General features: G+C 36.6%; 1 protein-coding gene across 1 annotated transcript; it reads right to left on the bottom strand.

Moving 5' to 3' along the window:
• Positions 1-478: 478 nt before the first annotated feature.
• On the bottom strand, positions 479-17,200 carry LOC148846271 (uncharacterized). The gene is made up of 8 exons (XM_088956371.1): positions 17,048-17,200; positions 16,286-16,899; positions 11,381-11,762; positions 5,503-6,932; positions 3,603-3,716; positions 3,259-3,413; positions 2,114-2,246; positions 479-731 (listed from the first exon to the last, which is right to left on the bottom strand). Exons 2-7 carry the CDS (start codon positions 16,715-16,717, stop codon positions 2,198-2,200), a joined length of 2,562 nt encoding a protein of 853 aa, XP_088812497.1. The 5' UTR covers positions 16,718-16,899; positions 17,048-17,200; the 3' UTR covers positions 479-731; positions 2,114-2,197.
• Between the last annotated feature and the right edge of the window lie 9,140 nt (positions 17,201-26,340).

The following is a 26,340-nucleotide window of genomic DNA, read 5'->3' as shown; positions in this document are numbered from 1 at the left end:
TTGCTTCAAAATTTAACTAGCATCTAGAGATAGGAGGAGAAGGAGCGGGTTGACTCAGCTCATGTACTTCCCAATGGAACTACGACCTAGTAGAGATGGAAGTATAACTCTCATGCAAGGGTATTTTAGGTATTATAAGAAAATATTAAGGACTGATTCATCCATTTTTTTGGAATACTTCAAGAAGTGCTGAAAAAATAAACAACTTGAAATCACTTTTTTAAAGTACTTATTTAAAAAAAAAAAAAAAAAAACTCTTTCCCACTTTTTTAACCAAGCACAAAATCACTTAATAACCACATAATGTATGGTCCCAACTCTTAAAAGAATTACTTGTTAAAAGTACTTATAAGTGTTCTCAAACAGGAACGTAGTCAAATAAAAGGTTAGTCTTATATGCTAATTGAACTTGGCGCGGCTAGCATATAGATCCACTCATCCAAATAGTTCAGATATCATGCACTAAAAACGCTACACATTTAACTGAGATTTTTTTTTCTTCGTTTTGATAAAAAGAACATTTTAGAATCAATGGCCCAGAGACATCTCTCCCAAATTTTAACTAGGGATGAGAGTCACCAAAAAGGATAAAAAAAAGGATTAAAATTGCAATTACAATTAAAGAGATGAATACAAGCTCGACTATTGCTACATATTGTACAAAACATGGCTTCTCGCGTGGCCCTTCTCATCAGAATCAATTTTCCCGGTCTCTGCAATTAAATGAATACCTGGTGCAAGGCAGTATCAGAAAGGAAACTCAACAAATATCCTTCTAAATGAGACATGAATTAAATACAAAACAATATCTGACATTTAACTAGTTTCACATCGTATGTTTGTATTCATGCTTCAACAGTAAGAAACAAAAGACCGCCATAACACAGTTCCTCTACACCCCAAATAGTAAGGGCAAACTGATTGGATGACTGGAGGATCTAGCGGTAATGTATCATGTTCATTTTTGAACTTGATGAATGATTTGGTCAAGTCCAGTTTTAGGTGTATTATGTGAAGATTGATGGAAACCAAAGGGTATGTTCTCCAATATGAATTGTGTTCTTTCTAAACCTAAGCCTCATAAATGGTTTGGGAAAATGTTATTTTCTTAAAATAAAAGCACACAAAACACATTCTAGGTTGTATGATGTTTTTAGTTTTACAATCCTAAAACCAAAAATGCATCCTTGCATGTCTAGTTCAAAGAGCAGATTGTTTTCTGAATCAAACTGAAAATGGTTTCACACTGTTTTTAGAAAATATTCAAGAACATGTTTTTGTTTCTCTGTTGCTGTGGTGTGTTTTCTAGAAACAAGAAAAACAAAAAAAATACAAAGGTTCTAATCAAAGAGATCCTACAATCGGTTGTAGAGAGAGTTGGAACATGGATATCAGTAGAAAAAGCTTTTAACTTTTAAGAACATGTTAGTTTGTTGTTGATGAGCAGAGTCTAAAGAGTGGATGGCATTTTACATGTATTCCATATACATTTTATTATTGGAATCCCCTATCATACCATGTGTATTTGGGCTTTTATACATTCCCAATATACTTAATTGTCCTCTAGTGATTTGATATTATACATCATAAAGCATACAATATTCACAAAGAGACTCTGATTAGGCTCACCATTCTTATTCTTATCTTTATTTATATTTATAATTAATTTCCAAATTCATTTAAGTGTTGAGTTCTTTTTCTCACTAGATACATAGAATCTTTAAACTAGCATGCGTAAAATCATGTATAGGAGATTCTGGTACATGATATTTCAGCCCGATGGAAGTGAACATGCTTATACTTCGAGTTTTGAAAGCATCTTTTTCATTTCAGAAACAAGGTTTTTTTTTTAAATCAAACTAAAAAAAAAAACACTTTGTTATGAAAAAACACATATCAAAGAACATGTTTTCATTTTTTTGCTGATGTGGCATTTTAGAGAAATAAGAAAAACAAAAGCATTTCATGTGGGAGAATACCACCTAAATGGTTAACAATTCAAATCTTGCCACGCTACAAAATAGTGTGACCATATATTGTCCCTCTCTATGAAATGCAAAGATTGAATATGATGCAGATCAAACAACAATAGCACAAGAAAACAAAAATGTACCTGACTACAGGAAGCGCTTAGGAATCACATGGCCATGAAAAGCCTAGAAAAGACAATGGTACCAAAGAATGGGCATGACTAAGATTAATCAGTAACAGGCCGGAAAACACCTTTAAATTCATCATAAGCCCACCTGCAAAACCAAAGTTATTTTTTCTCTCAGAATATAACTTAAGGGTAAATGCAGAGATAATAATAAAATAAAAGTTAAGAGACAATATATCCAGGTTACAAAACAAAGTCATTCTTGCATAAATAAAAACTATTACGCACACAGAGACTAGCACAAAATGGCAAAAGCCAATCCATCCAAGAGTTTTTTGAGAGAAAAAGGAAAAAAGAAACATCTATGACAGAAGTGAAAAGGAAAGCAGAAGCACAATTATACTCATTGATATTAGGGAGGAGTTTGGAAAAAACTTCCTTCTATATGTTTCTGAACAGACAGCAATGTTTTAATACAAGTTAGATGCATTTGTAGATCAATGTTTTAAAACGCAGAGGCGTGATGCGAGGCGTTTCACTACCTAGAGGCATGAGGCGTAGTTCAGAACGCAAGAGGTGTAAGCCTCCCGAACACAAGGAGGCGTAAGCCTCCTTAAGAGGGGGGGTTAAGAGGAGGAAGGGGAGGAGGATGAAGAGGAAGGGGGGATCTCACTTTTCCTTTCCTTTCCTTTTTTTTCTTTTTTCTTTTTTTCTGTCTTTTTATATCAAATGTGCATGAGGCATACGCCTCTAGCACACCTCATGAAGAAAGCGCAAGAGGCATACACCTCAGAGGTGTCAGCGCCTCTGGCATACACCTCAGGGCGTTTTGGGAGAGCCTCTCCTGGAAGCGTGCCTCCAGGCGTACACCTCCCACACCTTTTAAAACACTGTTGTAGATGAAGCATAAAGAAAGAAGTTTGTTTTTTGTCTTTTCTGTATGGTTACTGCACAGAGAGATACTGTTGGCTTCTGTAAACAGTTATAAACATAATTTATCTCAAAAAAGAAAAGAGAAAAAATCAAGGAATAACAAAGTCATGTGGCATGATGGTATCCAAAGAACAAAAACCTTAGAATTGTGTAGTCTTTGTAGAAAGATATTAATGTAAAGAAACCATGAGAACTTGAAATACAATCCCGTAACTGGAGAAACATACTTGCAGATGAAAACTGGCCGTAGGCCATCATTTGCGCCATCACCTAAATGCATACGTCTTTCAATTTCTTCCTTAAACTTGTTAGAAGGAAGAACATCACATGGACCTTGAATTAAACCAGCCATTACGGTGCTTTCATGATTAGATTCATAGACCTGCATGAGTTTAGCCAGGAGAATGTATAAAATTATGTAGAAGACAGAACAGTGGATAGACAATTAAAAAAGGAAGTGGGGAAAGGGCCAAATTTTCCATCAATTAGCAATGTCCTTTTATCAGATCCAGATGATGGGACGCAAATTGAATGTTTAAACTGAAAACATGAGAAATCACTTCTACTATACCTCATTATCTTCTGGCATGCATGGTCGACCCACAACTTCTGGCAGGTCACTTGGTGAATAACACCTATTCACAATAGCCCACTTTGACCTAGTTCTAGTATCCTCCCAAAGGGCCTGCAATAAAACACAAGAGTTTACAATTTAACAAATTTTAACAGAATCCACAGAGAACCACAATAGCAAACTGTTCCCCAGCAACTCGAGGGACAAGGAAGCAGTTCCTGTGAAAAACATATAAGCACTCTCACCGATGGAAGTTTTTTTTTAACATTTTCATTCAGTGAAAAGAGAGATCTACATGAGAGGATGTACAAAAAACAGGGCTCTATAACAAAAATCATCCAAATCCCACTCAAATAATAGGTAAAATATTTGCACTATACAAAAAGGCCCTTATCCAGATTGAGCTAAAGAGTCTGCCGCTTGGTTCAGTTCTCTGGGGATCCATCTGTAGCTACAACCAAGGGACTCGGAGATCTCACTGGTTTCATTAAGGAGATGGGCTAGCTGCCAAGGGCCTGCCCCAGACCTGTTGACCTGACCTATCACATCCCACAAGTCGCCTTCAACTGTCAAAGGAACAGGTTGGATCTCTCTGGAAATTCTAAGACCAGCAAGAAGGGCCGAAGCCTGCTCCAAAGGAATACAGTGCAATTATAGGGCCATTAAGGGGGTTGTTGATCAGAAAACAAATGAGGATCGACCAAATAGGACAAGAGTAGAGGCGATCGTTTCACTCCCAGAAACAGAAAACAATGAGGAAAGCTCTTCAAAAAGAGGCACAGAAGCTCAAGGGGCTTCAGGACGGTGGACTGTGCAGGAAGAGTGCTCCTACTATCAAGAATCCAAGTACTACAGAAAATGTATCAGAGACGACAGAAAGTAATGAGGATAGACCATGCGGGCATTCAGTTACCAGAAGTTTGGAAGCTGCACTCAGATGTTAAGAGGTTAGTCAGTCTGACTCATTGAATACTCTTTGGTTGGAAGATTCAAATAGGCAGGAGGGGGAGGGAGGAGAAAGAATAGAAGAAGCGGAAGGGAAGAAAAATACAGAAAAAATAAAGCCAGGGGAGAAGGAAGGAGGTGGAGTTCAGAACAGGGTATACAACAGAAAAAAAAAAGGCACTCTGGCAGTCCCCAGAGTCCAGAAGAAGAGAATAAAGAGGAATAAGAAGCAGCACCAAAAGCTGGGGACAGAAACTGAGAGAGTGAGAGTTCAGACCAGAACCAGAAGAACCAAGAAGCAACAGAAGCCACAGTAGTAGTACAGAATGGAGAGGTGAACATTAACAAACTAGTGGAGAGGGAGGTAGAGATAGAAAAATCCCTTGGTTTAGTATTTTGGGGAGGGGAAGGCTTTGTAAAAATAGCTTTTGAAATTTTTGAGAAAAAGAAAAGAGAAGAGAAGAAGAGAAGGGAAGAAATTCTGGAAAAAATAAGGGGTGGAACGAGGAAGGGGAAGAAGAGGAGGATCTGGACAACATTGAGTGACTTTTGGGGGTTGGGGAAAGCGAGGGGGAGGGGGGAAGATGAGGATACCTAGCTGGAACGCGAGGGGTTTGAGGGAAGGGAGGAGGAGAGAGTTAGTGAGGAATTTAAGTCTGATTTGATTGAGAATTTCTGGGGCACTTTGGAGCTGAATCCATATAGCTTTGAATCTGTTTCAGTTTGATCTGATCTTTATGTGATTTGTCAACTTGACAACCATTTGTTGAGATGTACTGCTTTTTTAATTTAATATAATTTTCATTGTTATCCTTCAAAAAAAGATTATAGGGCCGTTATAAGCCCAACGAAAGCTAGCATCAGATGATGGAACTAGAGTTTCACTGGTGTAGAGGCCATTTCTTCCCATTTAAAAGATAAAAGAATCACGGTAAGATTGACGATGGTTTACCTGAAGCTTTGAAGGTCTTAGATTGTTACTGTTAGAACAAAAAAGTGCATGATCTAGCAGATTGTACACAACCCCATTAATGCGACAAGATTGATAAAATGCCTTCTCATCTACGACTTCTTGTACATCACCAACCCAATCCACACTATGCAAGCCATCTATTGAAGACTTAGTGAAGTCTCTAACTCCATTTCCAACATCGGAAGCCCCAAAAGCACTTGCTTGAGCAACATCTTGAACATCTCCCCTGATATCACAGCTTGTATTACATTCAGAAGCCTCTTTTAAAGCAGGCATCACAGGCTCTTTGAAGATGGCATTGTTAGCAGGATGCTGATTTGGAGAAACTTCAATACAATTTAATGGCCTAGTTTTGCCAGCATCTTTTGAATCACCTGATGCTTGCAAGACATAAGTGTCAAAACCTATATCAGATTGTTTTTCTTGACAAGGGTGCTCAGGTTCAGATTTTGGCAACACCTTGGGCTCCAACATTGATCTCTCTCTGTCACATTGAGATGATTCACTATATTGAGTGGATTGATTCAAACTTTGATTTGGTGTACCAGAACAAGGAACAGAAGCTGGAACTGCTGGGGCAGTTTCAGATAATATAGCCTGGCAAGCTTCACTTTTTATTCTGTTTACTGTAATGTCAGTCCCTTGTGTTTCTCTTTCATTTGATATCCTTAACTCAAAAGCCAATTCATTATGGTTGTTGCCTGTACTACTAACATTGGCAGGATTCTGCAAACCTAGATTTCCATTCATGATTACTTTCTGGTGATTAATATTCTCATCTGAACTTTCCACCTTATCTAAAGAAGATTGATCTCCAGTTGTGCTTGAAGATACTTTTGGTGCAGTGATACTTCTTGTTACACGACCATATTTAGGGGGCAAAGGTTTTCCATTGCTTGATATCAGACACCTAGGGCAGTGCCACTCACCTTTAGGAATGCCTTTTAGATTGTAGGATTGAAGACACCTTGAGTGGACTCCTTTCTCACAAGCATCGCATACAAGTAAACTTTCTACGTCATTGATCGTAACCTTGCATATTTGGCAAGATAAGTGCTTATTCATGTAATCTACTGAAGGTGGAATCCAGTTAGGACGTTCAGGAATCCTTGGTTGCAAAAACTTCTGAACATTCCTTGCAATGTCACTGTGATTAGTGTAAAGTGAAGGAGTTTGCATAAAATTCATGCCCAGTGAAGATTGGTATGCACTCGGCAGGTTTCCAGGTGCAGTTTGAATTACAGAAGGTTTACAAATCTGATCTTTTGCTGATAGAAGAACCATTGTGGTGCTTCCTTCAGTTTTGATAGGAGTATGATCCAGCACCTTGTTTACTTGACCAACTTTGGCTACCGCTGCAGAATGAGGATGGAAGGAAAACGTTGGAGGCTTGTCTAGCAAATGATTTGCTGCACACAAACAGTATTAGATATAAAATGGCATCTAAGAGAATGCAGGTGCAGATAAAGTTATCTGGCAGAACACGGTAAACGTATGAGCTAAAACTTTTATGGTCAGAGATACGCATGCCACAACTCAATACACAATCATATTAATCAAATTGTATAACTGCCAAGGGTGAATCTGCATAAACTTAAGGTACACCCCAGCTTTTTATTTATTGCTAAAAAGATTAAAGAGGATATCATTAACAATTATAGAATTAGTTCAAAACAGCATGCCTCTTATAAAGTAGATAGCCTGACCCATAAAGAACCTCACCACCATGAAGAAAACTACACCATAAAAGGGTACCAGGAGATGTGCTGATGAGTCTAATATCTAACAGTATTATTCCCTCTGTATAACTTCTAGGAGTAAAACAGTAAAAACTTAAATTCAATCCAAGCTCTTCTTTTCATTGCTAACAAGATCAAAGAGGATTTTGTTAATAAATATGGAATTACTGCAAATCACCATATCTCTTATAAAGTAGATAGGCATCATCCAATAATAACCCTGCTACTGTGGTGGCAAGCAACCAACAAAAAGGGTGAGAAGAAATAAAATGATAGATTTAATACCAACTTCTTTGCAAATAGGAATGAACTAAACTATTAGAAGCTAATTTACCAAAATAGAGATGATACAATGATCCAAATGCATCCTAAAAAACAATTATATAGCATACTTTATCATGATATTTCTTCAACATGTCCCAAGCAATAATTGGAATATCAAAAAATAATAATCACATTGACAGCAACTTGTAAGACGAAATGCAGAACCCCTTCAAAGATGAGATATTAGGCATGAGGTACAACTGAAACAGAACTTACCACAAGATCAATCAAATTAACCATCAATGTAACACATCACTGTTTCAGTGGGAAAAAAGCATTCGGTTACTCTTATTTGATATTCTTGACATTAGAACAGAACTTGTTGATTAAGAATAATATCACAGGCCCCTTAAAAAAATGATAAATCAGAAATGAAGTAGTCATCAAATGGAATCTCATTTCATTTTACTCGTCAAAAGAAATCAAACCCCTTAAACTTCTAATCACCAAAGTAATTATTTGGAATATAGAAATCCAAATCTTGTTTCTGACAGGTTCAGATTTTTGCAGCGACAATTGAGTTAGTTTATTAGTGAAGCAGGTAAATGTAAATTGTTACCTTCTTAAAATAGTTCATCCTAATAGTTGCTATATAAGAAATTCATAAAGAAGGCAGGCAAATCAAATTAAGACACCAACATATATAAGCTTTTTTTATTCTTTTTAAGAGAGGATAAATTTGATATGGCTGTTCCATAGAACATCCAAGCTCACCCAGTATAGGAGGTGTCCTTAAAGATATTTTGGGTACCAACATGTTTCAAGGCTGGTGGGTGATGATAATGAGCCTGGATCTCCTGAAAGAAAAAACTCTGCACACATGGCATCCAGCCACGCATCAGGAATATCTCCTGTACATCTATGTTAGATTCAAGGGGAGATGTTCCCTATGTGCAGTTGGATGTCTATGTGTTCAGAGTGTGTGCAGAGGTTTTGCATGCAGGAGATCACCTATTTGTGAGCCAAATTACTTGCTTATACAATGACTGGGATGCTCTAAATAGAATAGGACAATAAAGGGATCAAACTTGCCTACACAGTCAGTTGGGATGATCTTTAAGTATTAGATGACCATAGAGGTGCTATTGGGTTGATGACAGTATTTATTAAAGGCCCATGGACTTAATTAAGTTCTTAATTTTGCTGGACTGGGAGCAAGTCATTAAGGTACTCCCAATCAAAGCTTCAAAAAAAAAAAGAAAGAAAAGGGCCTTTCTTTCCAGGCTGATCTTTTAAGCCCAGTCCTATGGGTGGGTTGAAATAATTTGTTTAGGAAAGAAAGGGGCCTGCAGCCCATTTTACTGAATAGCAGGCCCTAAGTTAATTGGGCCTTATGACGCAATAAGCATTTAATGGGCCTTCAGTAGAGCCCATTTAATGGGACAGCAGGCCCTATAAGAATTAAATTTATATTAATTAATAATCTTGTGAGTTGTCCCATTTATTTACAAAAGGGATGCCACTTGTCCCATCATAACAAGAGGGCTATTTTCCCTCCTCTAGTCACTTTAAGTGGGGTGACACACATCACCTTGGGAAGAGAAGATTCTTTTCCCTCCTCTAACCAATTTAAGTGGGGTGACACATGTCACCATAGGAAGAGAAGATTTTTTCCCTCCTCTACCCACTTTCAGTGGGATGACACATGTCACCCTAGGAAGAGGGAGCTATTTTCCCTCCTTAACCGCTTTAAATGGGGTGACGCATGTCACCCTAGGAAGAAAGAGTTTTCTTTTCTCCTTAAACCATTCTAAGTGGGGTGACACTTGGCACCCTAAGAAGAGAGGGGTGGGGAGTTACCTAACTACCTTCCTCTAATGCCATTATGTTGGCTAATACTAATTTTTCTACAAGATTTCCAGCACTAAGTAGCAAGTAAGAAGAGAGAAAATGAAGATTGGTGTGAAGAACATAAAAAATGAAAGAAGAGGAAGGAATCTTGTTTTCATCATACACCTCTTTACTAAGATATTCAGCACATGAGATGGAGGATCATATTCCTTCTACTCCTCTCACCCCCTTTCTTTCTTCCCTTATTTTTTTTCTTGCTTTTCTTCCTTGTCTTGTACTGAAATACATGTAGGGAGATAACCATCTATAGCCTTGTCTCGGAAACAACCATCTACAACCTTGTCCTTGAAACTTGGTTGATTATGGTTCCTTACTTCATTTTGACCCTGAAAATCATTATTTTGTCTGAGGAAAAAAACCGTCTACAACCTAGTTTAGAAAACCTAGCTGATCATGGTTCCTTACACCATGATAATACACATAATCAGTATTTAAAGGTCATCTACATCCTTATTCATGAAATATGGCTAATTATGGTCTTCATTTGCTTGTTATGCATAGGAAAATTTTATTTATTTACATTTGTTGGTTTTCTCTCAAATAAAGAGGTAATATGCACCAGAATTTTCCTAATTTTGTAGGAAAGTCCTACTTAGTTTAGTTTATTCATTTGTACTTCTAAACCAAAATCAAGAGGTTTTCTCTGCCTTTAGCAAAGATGTAACCAAAGGAACATCTACGTGATGTCCTAAATGGGACTTACCCAAATATCAAAAAGCCTAGTTACTAGTCTAATTAGGTGAATATGTTATGTGAGAAATTATACTAAAAATTTTTCCACTAACAGACTTCAATGCATCAAATTGGAGAAACAAATTTTTGCCTCTAGTCCAAACAGCTCAGTCATTTGGTTCCCTAAATCAGTTAATGTGATTGTGGGTTCATTGACAAGGGAAGGGGTAACAAGAACCACCCTTGGATGGAAAATACTAGTTCTTGGGAACCAGCAGGGGGTGGAATATAGTTAGATAGAGTTGTTTCCACTTTTTTTCTTGAAAGATAAGTCAGTCGAAATGTTGTTTCTCAAGGAAAGAGACTTTCCTTTTTCATTACACTACTAATTAAATCCATTGATGGTTGTTATTTATAAAAAAAACACAATTATTTACAATATTAAAAGATATGATGAAGAAACTGAAAGTACCCTTCAAGGTTTCTTTGTTTCTTTTTAAGAACTAAGTTCATGTTTGGATTGGATGGGGAGTGGGAAAATGGAAGAGAAAGGGAAAAAACGGGTGATTTCAAGAATGACTAGCCCTAGTAAGGATTCCATTTTTCCAATGAAACAGCAGGAAACAAGGCAAAAGTCCACTGCTTTCCGGATTCCACAAGGATACATTTTCAGAACAAACTGCAGAACCCGGAAAATAGCAGATTTTCTCTTCCCGCTCCCCCAACCCCATCTAAAAACAGATCAAAATCTCAGAACAGCACTCCAGTCAGACAATAAGGGAACAGTGGAATCAGTTCTGTGCATTTTATGGGTAGGTTTCACTTAAAACACCTTGTGCGTCAACAACCATTGATACAAACTATCACTGGTTATATCTTCTTGTACAAGCATCCATAGTGGAATTCTCCGAACAAGTCACATGATCAGATGGATCATTGGAACCAACTCTGCACATTAATAGGTAGGTCCTACTTGAAAGGTCATGTGGATCATCATTATTTAACTGTTGACACTAATAACAACTGGTTATGTCTACTAATGTATACATCCATAGTAACAATCCCTGATCCAATAATGTGATCAGAAAAGAAAAATATTGGCATAGTCTACTCTCTAAGAAAGCCCTCTAGCAGGACCACCCTCAGAGAGAGAGAGAGAGAGACGAGAGATGTATACTGACTGTATGTACAAAAAAGCAGTTGTCCTTTCACCATGGTGTTGTACTTGAAATTTGAAAAGAAATAAAGGAATAAAGAGTAACAGGCAGCACCTTGAACTTGGGATGTGTAAGCTGACCCATTTGATCTTCCATCCAATCTGAAATGTGCCACTTCCACTCGAGGCACCGGTAAAGAGGAATCTTTCTCTAATGGGCTTGTAGACAATCCCCGGGACACTGTAGTTGATGGCATTTCATTGACAGGCAACTGATTCAATGAGGGAGTAGAAGATAGAGCAGAAACATGAACTGCAGCTGAAGCAGGTTGAAAACCTCCAGCAGTCACTGGTGTATGGGTGGGTTTTTCTGGTGGAAACCTATGACCAGCCTGTAATAATGAACTGCGGTCTTCAGTTGTTGCACTAAAGCCCACTTGCAACAATGGGGAAGAATATGTTGCAGACTGTGCAGCAAACCCCTTGGATTCTTCCATCTGCAGAACAAAATCAAGGGGGATTATCAGGTGAAGCAATGACCTGATAAGACATGAGGCAACCAACTACCAGTTAAAGACTATAAAACCACAGAAAAAGCATCATTCATGCACAGTTTTTAAAAGCAAATCCCTACGTTGATGATTCAAGAATTTCCTTTTCTGGGGCAAAAAAAAAATCTCCAGTAAAATAATACAATGGTCCAAGTATAAATGTATACAAAGACAACCAAAAAGTAAATGTTAAAATGGTTAAATAAACATAAACATCATCATTGTCATCATCTAAGTCTTGTCCCAACTATATGGGGCCAGCTACATGAATCTTTTTTTCACCATTCCATTTTGTTCAGTGACATATCCATTGTTAAACCATGGGCACTTAAATCATTTCGTACTACTTCAACCCACGTCCATTTTGGTATGCCCCTAGCCCTTTTAGCCCCTTCTACTTTCAACAGATCACTCCTTACAGGTGCTGTAGATGGTTTTTTATGCATGTGATAAAACCATCTTAGTCTACTTTCTCACATTATATGACCTAGTGGAGCTACTCTTAGGTTCCTTCAAATTACTTCATTTATGATCCTATCTTTTCTAGTTTTCCACTCATCCATCTAAGCATTCACATTTCTGCAACACTCACTTTGTGGACATGCTATTTCCTAATTGCCCAACACTTTGTTCTATACAGCATACATGGCCTTACAACTATTTCAAAGAATTTTCCTTTTAGCCAAAGTGGTATTTTCCTATCACATAAGACCCTAATGCACCCCTCCATTTTGTCCATTCTGCTCTAATTCTATAAGTGGCATCCTCCTCAATCTCTCCTTAGTTGTGAGATATTTATTGAACCAAGCTAACAGAAGAGGTCACACTGAGCTATCTCATGGTCTCCAATCCTAATGTACCCTGGTTTGCACTCCTATTATCATTAAACTCGCATTGTATATATTCTGTTTTAGTCTTACTTATTTTAAAACCTCTTGTTTCTAATATAGTTGTCCAGAAACCTAATTTTGCATTTAATCCTTCATTTTCATTAGTTTCATCAATTAACGATATGTCATCAGCAAAGATCAAGTTCCATGGGACCTACACTAAAGTCACCAGAAATAATTTTTTTTTCATGAATAACTGATTACTTCATTGAATTTAAAAGAAAGTGTACAAGAGAAAGTGAGAGAGAGACAAGCTCTCTTATCTCTCCCCTTTAACTTTAGTTATAATTACAATTACATTTGTGCCCAAAATGTCTGAATTCTCCCAACCCCTTGCTTGGCTAATGCATCAGCCATCAAATTAGCTGTTCTTTTCACCCACTGTATTTCTCAGTTCCATGTCCTTTGTAATCCATCTGAATTTTTTCTTCTCATTATTATATTTCCACATCCTACTTTCCTCATCCAGTAGCCAAGCCACTACCAGTTTGGAATCCCCTTCAATGATTATCTTCCTAGCATTCATGGTTCTAGCCCTTTGCACCCTTCCAATAACTGCCATTACTTCCACTCTTAGCGAGTCTCCTTCACCTGCTGGCCCTGAGAATAATGCACAAACTTTACCCTCCTCATCCCTGAATACACCTCCAATTCCTGACCTTCCTAGGTTTCCCATGCTACTTCCGTCAAAGTTAAGCTTTACAAATCCTCTTTCAGGAGGGGTTCAGATAGGAATAACAGACTGCTTATTAACATCTGAGTCTGCCGCTACCTTCCAGTTTCTAATGATGTCATCAGTGGATAAATGTGAGAAGCTTTCTAAGGATTTCAGCCATTGAGCCACTCTTAGGGCTGTTCATAACAAGACCCAAACCGACCAACCCGGTCCGATCCAACCCGAGTTGACTGGTTTTTCTTCAGCACCGGTCAGTTTCGAGTTACAAAAAAACATAAACCGATGGTTCGGTTTGGTTTCAGTTTTCACGTGTGAAAACCGAAACCGTACCAATCCGAACTGACTTAGATATATATTATATATATTTCAGTTTTAATATATATTTCAGCTTTATTTCAGAAATATACATATTACATATAAAATTTCTGATATATAAATTATCAGTTTTAATCCATCAAATCATTTTTAATTTCCAGGCATCCAGCCTTTGCTTTCTTAGACATGAAAACTGAAACCAAACCAATCCAAACCGACTTAGATATAATATATATATATATATTTCAGTTTTAATATATATTTCAGCTTTATTTCAGAAATATACATATTACATATAAAATTTCTGATATAGAAATTATCAGTTTTAATCCATCAAATCATTTTTAATTTCCAGGCATCCAGCCTTTGCTTTCTTAGACTTGAATCCTTTACCGTTCACACCGAGAGAATCATTCACAAAACAGACCCAAACCGATTCAAACCGACCAGGTCGGTTTTACTTAGTATTGGGTTGGTTTCAGTTTCATTTCTAGGTAAACCGACCAGGTCGGGTCGGTTGGAAAAACGCCAGTAAACCGACCCAACCCGACCCGTGAACAGCCCTAGCCACTCTAATTGGATTGATTCAATCAAGGCCTTCAAACTACTATATATACTATAGGGGGGGAGAGGGGCAATGATTTAAAAGGCACGCCTAGGCACATTTTGGGGTATGCGCCTCGCTCAGGTCCTAGGCGAACCCCTTTCAAAAGGCACATGCCTGATGCGCCTCAGCCCAAGCGTGCGCCTTTTTAAAATTTTGCGCTTTTTGCTTTTTTTTTAGTCTAATGACTGGGCTAATGTTGTTCATTCATTCATTGCAATAAAATATCTTCTTAAAAGGCAATGAAAGTTATAAAACTATTATTTTTTATGTGAGAAATAAGAATTTCAGATCCTAACATAGACTTGTCCAGGCTTGCCTCGAGGGGCATGGTACAAAGGCGACTCATAGAATCAAGAATGCAATATGTTTTACATCACATTAGCTACTTGAAGCAATGCAATTATGGAAAAAAAAGAGATTGTGGGTTTTACATGCTTGAAAATGCTTTATATGTTTTCTTTTACTTTTAAATTTTCATTTGAATACGCTTTACATGTTATGTTTATGTATTTTAATTTTAGATAATAGGTTTTTTAAAACATTTATTTTAAATTTTAAGTTTATATTTTTTATTAACATTATGTTTAATATTTTTTGCATTTTTTTTGAATTTTCTGACGGCCCTTGCACTTTTAAAACACTAGGGGGGTAAGTCAGCAGCAGAACTGGCAAAATTTTAGGAAAACAGAAATAATTTTTCAAACTGTCCACCTAGCAATCATGAACCAGTAGCTCCGCAACCCACTGCATCCATCTACATTATGTTTGAATTAAAATAAACAATCAATAGAAATATACATAACTATCTGATGAGGAACTTCTCATTTTTGAAATGTTCACCAACACCATTCCAACATTTTTTGTAAAGAAAAGGAAAATTTTAAACACCATTTCAACATAGCAATATTGGGAAATGTATCCAAAAATAGAAATGCACATAATTGTCTGCTGAGAAACATCTTTTTGAAGGTCAACTAACAAACACTGTGCCAACATAGCAATAAGAGGAAATGATCTAGTGATAGAAATATACATACCCATCTGGTAAGAAACTTCTCACTTTTGAAGGTTTCTTATAATAAAGTAAATAGAGATTTTGTTCATTACAAAACAATCATTTTCCTGCTATTTAAAAGTTTGGCAACAAGGTATAAGAATATCATTTTGCTGACAATTCCTAGTTTTTCTAATAATACCTTACAATTTTCCCCCTGCCTAGTTGATTCCCATAAAAGAAGTTCTTTTGAAACCCCAAATCTTTGCAAGGTAATCTGCCAAACGATTTTCCGCTCTGAGAAATCATGTGAATGATCAATTCAAGATGGTAACCAAAGCTCTGGGCTCTAGCTACTCTTAACTTCCAAGGTATTTCTCACTTTTGAAGTATTCACAAACACCATTGAACGAAGTAACATTACACCTCTTGACTTATCAAAGAAAATCATTAAGCCTCCTCCCTACATCAGTTATCAGTATATAACACATAACACAATACACCAAATCCTCATAAGATTGAAGAAAACTATGCCTAACGATCTTTGCTTTTCAAACAGTGAGCACGTTCAACAAATGCAAGATCTTTTTTCCATTTAAAGTAAGCTTTGAATCAAATTAACAAGGTTCCAGCGTAATTAGTTGGCCAGATACTGCAATTACATCACAACTTATGTCCCAAGGATCAGTCATCAAAATTAAGTCTTTCAAGCACGTTCCATTATTTTAGAGTCAACTAGTGGCATCCTATTATCTATACTTCCTTCGTCTATTATTCTGACTAGTTTTATACTCAGTCTTGCTTAGGGAAGGAAAATGAATGAGGAATTAGAATCAAGAGCCCCACTCCAAGCAAAATCTACTAGAATTAGGGCACGAGTGTATTTTTTAACTACAGACTACGAAAAATAGAAATTGAACATACAACGTCATGGTATATTGGAAAACAAAGTATATATATGCAAAACAGCAGAAGTTCAAATACCACCTTTCTCTTTGTAAGCAATAACTTCTCCGCGATAGACATCTTTGGAGGGCGAAACCCTAACCTTTGATCTCTGGACCTATTAAGCCCGAGATCCTCAATAACAACCCTAACAGCATTACTCGGAAGAATATCCTTCGGAGCCAGTGCTTCGCACATCTCCGCCAATTTCTCCCTAGCCTCCGCCATCAGATCTTTCTCCACAGCCGTTGGACTCCTCCCACCTCGCATCCTCCCCAAAGCCGATAAAACCAAAACAATCTCGGCAACCCTCTTCATATCCCCGCCCGAAGCCCCTCTCACCTTCTTATGCAACCGAGCATCGGAAATACCTCCTCCGTCATTCTCGGGCAGCCTCTTTTCGCCGACGAAAGCTGTTGTGCTGTCCGACTTCACTTCCGGCGGAACACTGGCGTCGAGATTCGGCGGATCCATATCCCCAAACAAATCCTTCAAACCCCTAACTCACTGCAAGAAACTCATCCATTCACACGAAGAACAACCCCATCCGTACGAAACGTTCGATGCGAGCCACGAACTCCACCGCCTGCAATTCTCATCAGCCCAAAATTCCGAGTCCAATTCGAGCTCCGATAGGCGGAAATCGGCGGACAAACCTGCAAGGGAGAGAGATCAGAAGCCATTGGTAAGAGCAGAGGGAGAGCAGAAACCCTAGGAGAGTAGGGAGGAGAGAAGGAAAGGAGAGAAAACGAGGAAACAAGACAGGTATTCAAAATTTTGAAAAACTGTGATCCGCTTATACACCTTTTTGGCGGGTATTTGAAGAGAGATGGCTTTGTAAGTGATATGGTGAAGAGATAGGTGGTGAGCAGAGAGAGAGAGAGAGAGAGAGAAAGGGAGGGAGATTGGGTTATAAATCGTTCGCTCGCGCTAAAGCCGAGTTTTAAACGGGAGGACAGAGTCGAGTCGCCGAGGGAGGCATTAGTTAATAGTAGAGTAGTAGAAAGTAGAATGACTTAAAAAAAAAGGGAAATTTTCAGTTTAGTACCTGAACTTTGGGGCAGTATCCAAATTTTCAAAAAGTGTCAAATCGTAGTTATCTAACTTAAAACTTTTGAAAATATCAAAATTACCCTTCAAAAGAAGATATTGTTCATTGTCTTCTACAATACTAAATTGTTGAGGTGTTTGAGATTCTGGACTAATGAAGATATCATTCATTGTCTTCAACCTTTAAATGGTAGGCCGACCTCTAAACAAAGCGGAAGGAAGAGAGAACTAAGCCAGGCCAAACGACACTCTCCTCCTTCCCCACCTCCAACCTAGAAGATTCACTACATGCCCATAAAACATTCAAAAGAAAAACACCATGTTACATTACCCTATTAGAAACATCGAAGTGGCATTCACATATTTTTTAGTTCCTCCATCATCATCGTTTGCTAGTTTTGTAGTTTTAGTTTGTATAGTGATGGCTACCATCAAGCATTAGCTAGAATAACATAATCTATAACCACTATTTCGAATTAAAAATGACCGATGCAACACACACACTGAAAATTGTAAAAACTAAATTGAGTTGTAGTTTGTTTTATTCACTCACATTTGTCTGCAATAGAGGATGGCCAGAGGATGGAGACTTCTACCAAGACCAGAGGTGATGATGCAGAGGTGGGTTGTACTCCTGCTCAACCGTCATGGTATTATTAAAATGTCCGTTGGTTGCTAAGTGTGATTTTCTTTTCTTTTATTGCAGTGAAGATGAAGAAGACAGCCATAAAGCAAGGAATCATCTAGCCACTTGTAAATCGGGGAAGAGAAAAAGGGTGTTCCCTACTTTCTCTGCTCATCTCTAGAATACTATTTTTGCAATTAAAAGGAGAATTTCAAATATCTATGATATATATCTTTTGTTGACCGGGGGGATCTTTGTATGCAAAGGAGGAGGAATCTAATTATGTATCTAAGAAAATGTACACCAAAGTAACGACAATACAATTAGAACCAGTTAGGCCATTGTCAGAGAAGGGGAAGCTTTTACAAGCGATGATGAAAGCTGGGCTTGTACTTCAAATGCTTCTCCTAGCCAGACCTCTCCCTCAGTGGCGACATTCCCCTCCTCTGCTTGATGCCCTTGAGATCCCACCAGTGACCATTCCTTCACCACCTCCACCATCGCCACTTTCTCTCATGCACCAAGATTCTTTTATCAACGCTATCGGTGATTTCTACCTTCAATGAATGAGATTCTCTTCATGGTTGCCAATAAAAATTATTTGTTCATTTTTGTATTTCCATCGTCAACGTTAATACCTAAATCCATAACTAGTTTGATATTGGAGGTGGTTACTGATTAGAGATCAGATACCAATCATAAGAAAATTAGATGATAGATAATGGGAATTTTGTCCTTTTACATGAAAGTTTGGGTACTACAGTGACACATTTGAAAGTTCGGGTACTAACTTGACACTACTTCCAAAGTTCAAGGTACTAAAGTGGAATTTTCCCTAAAAAATAGGGAAATTTTCTGATTAGAACCCTATATTTTTGGCTCAGTCCTAGTTTCGTGTTCAAATTTTAAAATGTGATAATTCACTACCTGAACTTTCAAAACGAACCAACTTTGTACCTTCCCTATTAAGTGGTATTTGGAACTGTTCAATTAAGTGATATTTGAAAAAAGACAAATATCCATCGAGTATCATCTAATTTTCTTTATCAACCATCCAAACATTGACAAAAAATGAACAATCCCAAATCCTTGCCTCTTCTATTCAAGAAAGTCGGGGTCACTAGAATGCCCAATGAGACGTGATGCCAACTTTCTTGAATAGAAGGGAAAAGGATTTGTGGATGTTCATTTTTTGTCAAAATTTGGATGATTAATAAAGAAAATAAGGTGGCGTTTGATAATACTTTTCAGGCGTCTAAAGTTTGAAAATGTTACTTTTCAAACGTCACAACTATTTAGAAGTGCATCTGAATTTGGATCTGAAATGAATTTTCAGATCTTAACCAAATAAGACATAAGCTAAGTGTTGAACGTGGTCAGATGTGTTTTAGACCTAGCCAAAAGTCCAAAATACCCTTAAAATGATCTAAACTAAACATATGCATTTCTCGGGCACCATTCATTTTCTCCACTTGACACGGCGGCAAGCTTCCTCCTCAGGTGAGCACTATTCATCTTCTTTGCCACCATTTTTCTTCTTCTTCTTCTCTAGTCTCGTGGCTTCCGCCTTCTCTACTTTTTCATTTTCAATGGCTGATGCAACTCCTAGTAGCGGCAATCTATTTTCTCCTCTCCGGTGGCAAGTTTCTTCTTCTTCCTCCTCCTCCTCCTCCTCTTTGGTCCCATGGCTTCTACCGCCTCTACTTTTTCATTTTCAATTGCCACTTCAACTCTCAGTAATGGCAATCTATTTTCTCCTCTTCGACGACAAGCTTCCTCCTTTAGTCGCCATTGCATCCAACGCGACCTATTGATGCTTGAGAACCAGTTTCCCCTCTTCATGCTCAAGAACATAAACGAACCAAGGCTCCATCTTCTCCACATTGTCCATCAACGCCTACTTCCCTCTTCCAAGCAGAGCTTCCAACGAATTTCGTCCAAGATTAGATGGCGAAATAAGCACCAACCCCAACTAATGACCCACTATGTCACAATGTTGAGGGATGCGAGAGTGAAGTTTAGGAATTTATTCATCGACCATGGGGTTAGGAATGAAGAGGAGGTGGGAGTCCTTGGAATTTATTCATACTTTTCAATATTATTTTGATTTTAATAAATTATTTTTATTTTTTTATAAATTTTATCAAATAGTATGTTCTAGGGGTAGAATAGTAAAGTTAGGGAATTTCATATGTTGAAGGTTTATCCAACACAAATAAATTTATCTATTTAGAGCCTCTAAAAGTAGAAAAGCATATATGCTTCTTTTTAAATTTCAGACACAAATAATATCTTTTTAACTTTTCAAATTTTAGATTTTAGATTTATCACACACCACCTAAGATGACGCTCGAAGGGCATTTGTGTCTTTTCAAATGCCACTTAACGGCTGGTTAACAACAGGTACTAGATTGGCACGTTATTAAAGTTTGGGTACTGAATTGTCACTTTTTAAAGTTTGGGACCAAAGTGGCACAAGGCCCAAAATACAAGGTACTAATAGGGAACTTTCCAAAACAAAAGTATAAATCATAAGGAACACTTTTTTGTGTGTGATACAACCCTCATATTATATTATTTTTTGTAAATGAGCGCTTGTATATTTTTGGTAAAAACACCCCTATAATTTTTTTTTCATTATTCCGTGTGAGCCTAGGCCCATGAAAACCAATCTCCTCAAGTCCTTAGTCATTAAGTACTCTCATGTTCAATAGTTTAAACAATTTGGCTTATTGGTTTCCCCTTCTCTATATTTCATGTTCAAAATCTTTGTTGTTCTTGTTCTTATAGAGCTCCCCGTAAATAAAGCTACACAACCATTCTCCTTTTTCATCAACAACAAATTTTGTGTGAATAAACTTGTTACTAGCTTTTAGGATACTAATATTAACTTTTGGGTCCCATAACAAGGCCAACTCCTTTGCAAGGCTTATTGAATCAACACCCCAACAGCCCCAAGAGTTAAACAACCTACCTTATTTTTACAATCTAAAAGGGAACACTTGGTTTTTATAAGAAAAACCATATTAGGCTTTAAATTCTGAGTAGACTCCTTTAAAGCCCAAATAGTCGAGCGGGACCCAAGGCCAGACAGTACAAACTCAAAATTAATTTTGGCATCCATGAGGCTATTTTTCAACAGCTCATGAACATACTTATTTAATAAGAAAGAGTCCCTATAACCAATCCATGACAAACATGAAGGAAGCAATTCACATAAGTAGTTGAGAAATTATTTTTACTAATGGAATTTGGTCTTAAGGGTTTTGAAACCTTCTTGAAAGGACCTACTCCACAAACACAGCTAGGTTTAGCTTAATAGTGCATCCTCTTTTCTTAAAAAAAATGAAGGGCATCTTATCACACCAACCCCTATATTGATTTCTTTGAAATATTTTTCCTTTAACCCTAGAGGAATAAGTTAGCACTCTACTTGTTTGGGGTTTAATCCTATACAGACAAAAATGTTGCACTAATTTGGAGAAGGCAAGACTGTAATGCAAAAACATGGTTTGTATGATTAAAAATTGAATTCCAGTTTGATGACAAGGCAAGAGGTACCTAATGTGTCTATGTAGTCTCCTTGATCATAGGAATTGGATTAGAAAAAGCATATGAGTCTTTAGTGCTTTTGGGATTTCCTCCAATGGCATTTTTATCTTCTAAAATTATTTCCTCAAGAGTTTTATGATCCCCTTAGGTGTTGACCAAATATGTTTTGATGATAACAAATTTATTGAGAGTACTAATAGTTTAATCTTAAGTGTGCAATCATATCAAGTGATTTTTGCTAATAAATCTAAAATATTGATAAAATTATTGTGAAAAATTCTAATGATTTGAAATACAAAGTGGGGTGATTATTGATGAATTGAATACTCTCCAAGAAGAAAACTACCAAGAAGAAGAGAGAGAGAGAAGTTAAAAGCATCATGTTTCAAAGCTTACCATCTTTCAATCATTTAGGACATGATGTAATCATTTGCAAGAATGCACACAAAATGAGCTTAATTGACTAACCCCGGTTTAACCAATGTCTTAAAGACCAATGGTTAAATGGCTAGGCTTTCCTTAGACTTTATATTGAGCTTAAGTGTGAAAATTCTAAATGTAGATGCCTATGGAGTTGAATCCTAGATGATTAGACTAGTTGACTACCTATGATAATTAAGACTAGTGTCACTAAGTAGCTGACTACCTATGATAGCCAAGCCTAGTGTCATACTAGCCCTGGTCAGTAGTTGACTATCAAAAAAAGGGTTATATAACTACCTTAACAATCAAGAATTGAAGTGCATCAAATGGTTAACTACCAAAGAAAAAAGATTCTCTCTTTCAAGTAATAGTTGACTACCTAAGACTATCAATTGGCTACCTGTTCTTGATAAGGTTGAATAAGTCAACTATCAGCTCAAGCCAATTGACTATTTCAAGAAAAATAAGTTTTTTACCATTTGAAGATTCAACAACTCTTTCCTCTTTTGGTAAGCCTTAAATCTTATTGAGAACAAGCTTTAAACATTTCTAAGAATGGATCAATATATTTCCAATGGGTATGTAATTGCCATATGCTCTTTGAGCATGATTTATGCTATAAATACATGAGTTTGAGATGAAAAATTCAAGGAAGTGCATTGTGATAAAGAGTAAAAGTTCATAGAGCAATAGCAAGAAAGCAACTTACCATTAAGAGATCCTGAGGTAAAAAGAGTTTTCATCCTTGAAGAGATGCTTATAAAAGTTTGTGCTTCATAGATTATCTCTAAGAGTCATTTAATCTCTTCTAGTGCAGTGGCCCATTATTGTTTGTGCTTTCTTTTGCATTTGAATGGTTTCCATTGTAATTACATATTATCCTAGTTAGAGGCACTTGTTTTCATGCTTTGATTGTTTATATCTGTTGTAATTGATTAGCTAGTGTTCTCTAGTTGATAATTGTTGAGCGTTCAAGGTTTGAACACTATAAAGATTTTGTTAACACTAGAGAAGTCCAGTTTATATGTGGAAACTCTCAGGTGGTGTGCTTGGGGAGAGGACGTAGCCTAGGTTTGGCTAAACCTCTATAAATCTTGTGTGCGTCTTATGATTATTTGTAGTTATTGTTTGATTTTGTTGTTAAGTAATTTACATTACATTTTTCACAGTAACACTACATTATATTACTTTATGTATATTTTGTTTAGCATTTAATTCTTAAAAAGGTATTGATTTGGGAAGAAAAGGCTAAAACCCAATTCACCTTCTCTTGGGTTAGGGTACTTGGGCTAAAATTAGGGTCCCTATTATCAAAATGAACCTCCTTTAGATCTCTCAAATTGTCTTCATCCACATTCACCAAATCCTCTTCAGGGTCTCAATCTTGACTCTATTTTAGTTTCTTTCCAAAGAATCTCGTCTAAAGTGGATTTTCATCAACTAAGGTAAATCGATTCCATATTTTTTTAAAGCTTAGATAGTTTAACCAATGGGTTAGTTACAACTAGTGGGTCCACCATTGTGAGATTTTCCTTATTAATAGGTAAAAAAACATCCACTGTCTTTTTCTTTTTCAAATAGAAGATGGATTTGACCATCCTTCAAAGGAGAGAGATATTTTTGGACAATGTTAAAATTTGGCTTCTTTTTTTATTGTAGAGCTTATTTTCACCAAAGTGGAAATGCTTTGGTTATAAGTTTTTAGACCAACATACTACTACCACAACACTTGGACCTTTGAATGATGCAATTCTTGATCCTTCCCTTTGATAAGAGAGAAAATGACATCAATCACTTTTCCAGCCAAAAGATAATCATAGATTGCCTTCACCAGTGAGCTATAATAACTAACAAGGATCTCCCCTTGGATTTTCATACTGTTATTAAGGGATCTAGTATGAAAAATGTTATGCTTTAAATTTTCAATAGAAGTAATGGGAGGAACCATAAAGGAATTGTTCACTCCTCAAACATTAAGCCTATGTTCACTAAAAACTTGGACTTCGAAATCTTTTTGGATTATAACCAGAGTGATGAACTTGTTTTCATATTTCTAAGCATATGCTCTCATCCAAGGCCTAAATCCAACATGACTATGAACACCGATTACCACTTGTAAGACTAATCGACTCATTAATTCATCCAACACATCATCTTTTATCTTCAATTGGTAGTTATTTTTGCTATGGCCCGAAATCCTACATTTGTAACAAAAAGTTGATAGTTTCTCATACTACATGGGAAACCAGTCATAGTTATTATTTTATTTCTCATCCTTGACTTCTTTAATTAAGTTTTGAAATATAAATCCTCACCCTAATTTGGAAAATTTTCCCTAACAAACAAGTTTACCCTTCTTCGCATCTTCATTAAGGTCAATCACTTCTACTTGACTACCAAGGATTCAAGCATTTTTTGTTGACATCCTTTCGACTAGAAATTTAAGGATCCATATCCAAACCTCCCAAGTATTAATCATTAGTTTCTATAGGTCAACACAAAATGACTATTTCTAAAGAAGTAAATGGTAGTCCTTGATCAACCACAAAATCGTTTCAAGTAAGTTTTCAAGATTCAAAGTCTTTATTGAAATTGATCCAAAAGGCATCCCCATCAATGGGTTCTACCTCATAACCCTTTGGAACCTTCCACAAATTTTTATATGTTTCGTTACTCTCACAATATGTAAAGAATGATCGATTATAACACGGGAAAAAATCCTAAGTTCACACATCTCCAAAACCTTTGAAGAGGCTCCCAAATCACTCTCACTCATATAGGGTTGTTAATGGGTATGTCGGCTCTAGTTCTAAGTTGAGTTCTACTGGGCTAATTCTAGTTCTAGGTTTCATGTCTCAATTATTATCGATTTGAGACCGGTTTTAATTGTCTTGAATCAATTAAATATCATAACATATATGATATGTTATGATACCCTATACACCCCTAAGCCCATTTTTCTTTCCCTCTTTCTATTGATTATTGGTTCCAAACCCTAAATTATTCTTATCACATTTGCCATCCATTACTGTAGACATTGAAACCAAGACAAAACCCTACTCATGAAATGTTGAGATGTTGTAGGCAATAGGCACAAGACCAAGTTTGCTTGTTGGGAAATGCAACAATATCTAAGTAGAGAGCACAAGAATGATAAGAACAACAATGACAAGTAGCCATTAGTTAGTGATTTTTCTTCTTGAATTACAATAGGAAATAGCCATATGATCTGAACTATGTTTTTTTTCTTCTTAAATCCCTGCTATATTTTGTTTTATATTGGCCATTTTTCCTTCTTGAATGGCAGAAGCATGTTGTAGTGGCAAGTGGACCTTTGGGTTGTGTTTTCTTTCTTTTATGTGATTTTATATTTCTTTTCTATTATTATGGTACTTGAGGTTGTTTGAGGCCTCAATCATAGAAGGTAACAATTGCCTCTTTACCTCTATTTACAACTTTAGCAAGTATTTCTACATTCAACTTGACTTTGATAGTCATTAGGGCATATTCAATTACAACTTTACCTCTTAACCTTTAAAGGAAAGGCCCTCTCAATTATAATTAATTTTTATTGGGCTACATCTAATTAGCCCAATTAATAATCAATTTGATTATGGGTCCCTAACTATTGTTCCAATAGGGTCTGGTTCAAGATCGAGACAACCTAATCTTTTATCAGTTCAAGATGAATTCATCCTATCCCAAACCAGACTTGACCTGTTGATGACCCTAAACTCATAGCATCACCTCACTAGAAAAAACTCCTCAAAGGTTGATGACCTAGGGATAGAAGATGGTTTTAACTAAAAAAGAAAAAGAAGAAAGAGAAGTTTAAAGAAAACATAGCAAGAAAATATTACAGAGAAATTCCAACTTAGAGCATGGTGGTTGACTTTTGAATTTCACTCCAAAGGTTTACCACACCCTTGTACATTTATTCCATGATAAATAATGTTTTTTTATCAACATTTATATCAAAGTTTTCATGCAATATATACATTATCATTACCACAAATCAAATTTAGACATCACCTAGGTATGAAATTTGCTTCAAAAGTTTGATAATGTTTTATGGGTGATTAGGTAATTCCTCATTTGTTATTAATGTCATTATGAAAGTTGATATCATATAAAAGTGAGGTTAATTATTGAAAAGAATAGACATATAAGAGGCTAAGTGACACAAATACACAACACAAAGTCAAAGGCTTTGGTATCATTTCCACTTTCTCATACAACACCCATACCTTGGAATTTGGTAAACTAAATCCAAGCTATATGCATATTTTATTTTGTTATTTGGTGTTAATTAGATGTCATTATCCACCACAAAAGTAAAATTGTGAAAATGTTATGTCTATTGCAAAAAAATGTTCAAAAATTGTTTTCATAGAATTCAATGCATTCAATATTGTTTGAAAACATCCAACCAAATAAGAAAAGTGAG

This window comes from Nelumbo lutea, chromosome 7 (genome assembly GCF_056320005.1).
Source record: "Nelumbo lutea isolate HS-2025 chromosome 7, American lotus-T2T, whole genome shotgun sequence".
Classification (NCBI taxonomy): domain Eukaryota; kingdom Viridiplantae; phylum Streptophyta; class Magnoliopsida; order Proteales; family Nelumbonaceae; genus Nelumbo; species Nelumbo lutea.
The sequence above is the reverse complement of the archived record's forward strand: the minus strand, read 5'-3'. Positions and strand labels throughout refer to the sequence as shown.

Bases quoted from the DNA above. Each gene is read 5' to 3' on its own strand.
- LOC148846271 (XM_088956371.1), bottom strand. From the start codon at position 16,717: ATGGATCCGCCGAATCTCGACGCCAGTGTTCCGCCGGAAGTGAAGTCG. The intron at 3,717-5,502 runs GTAAACCATCGT...GTTTTATTGCAG, and splicing joins TAAGACCTTCAAAGCTTCAG to GCCCTTTGGGAGGATACTAG. The intron at 3,414-3,602 runs GTATAGTAGAAG...AAACTCATGCAG, and splicing joins GCATGCCAGAAGATAATGAG to GTCTATGAATCTAATCATGA.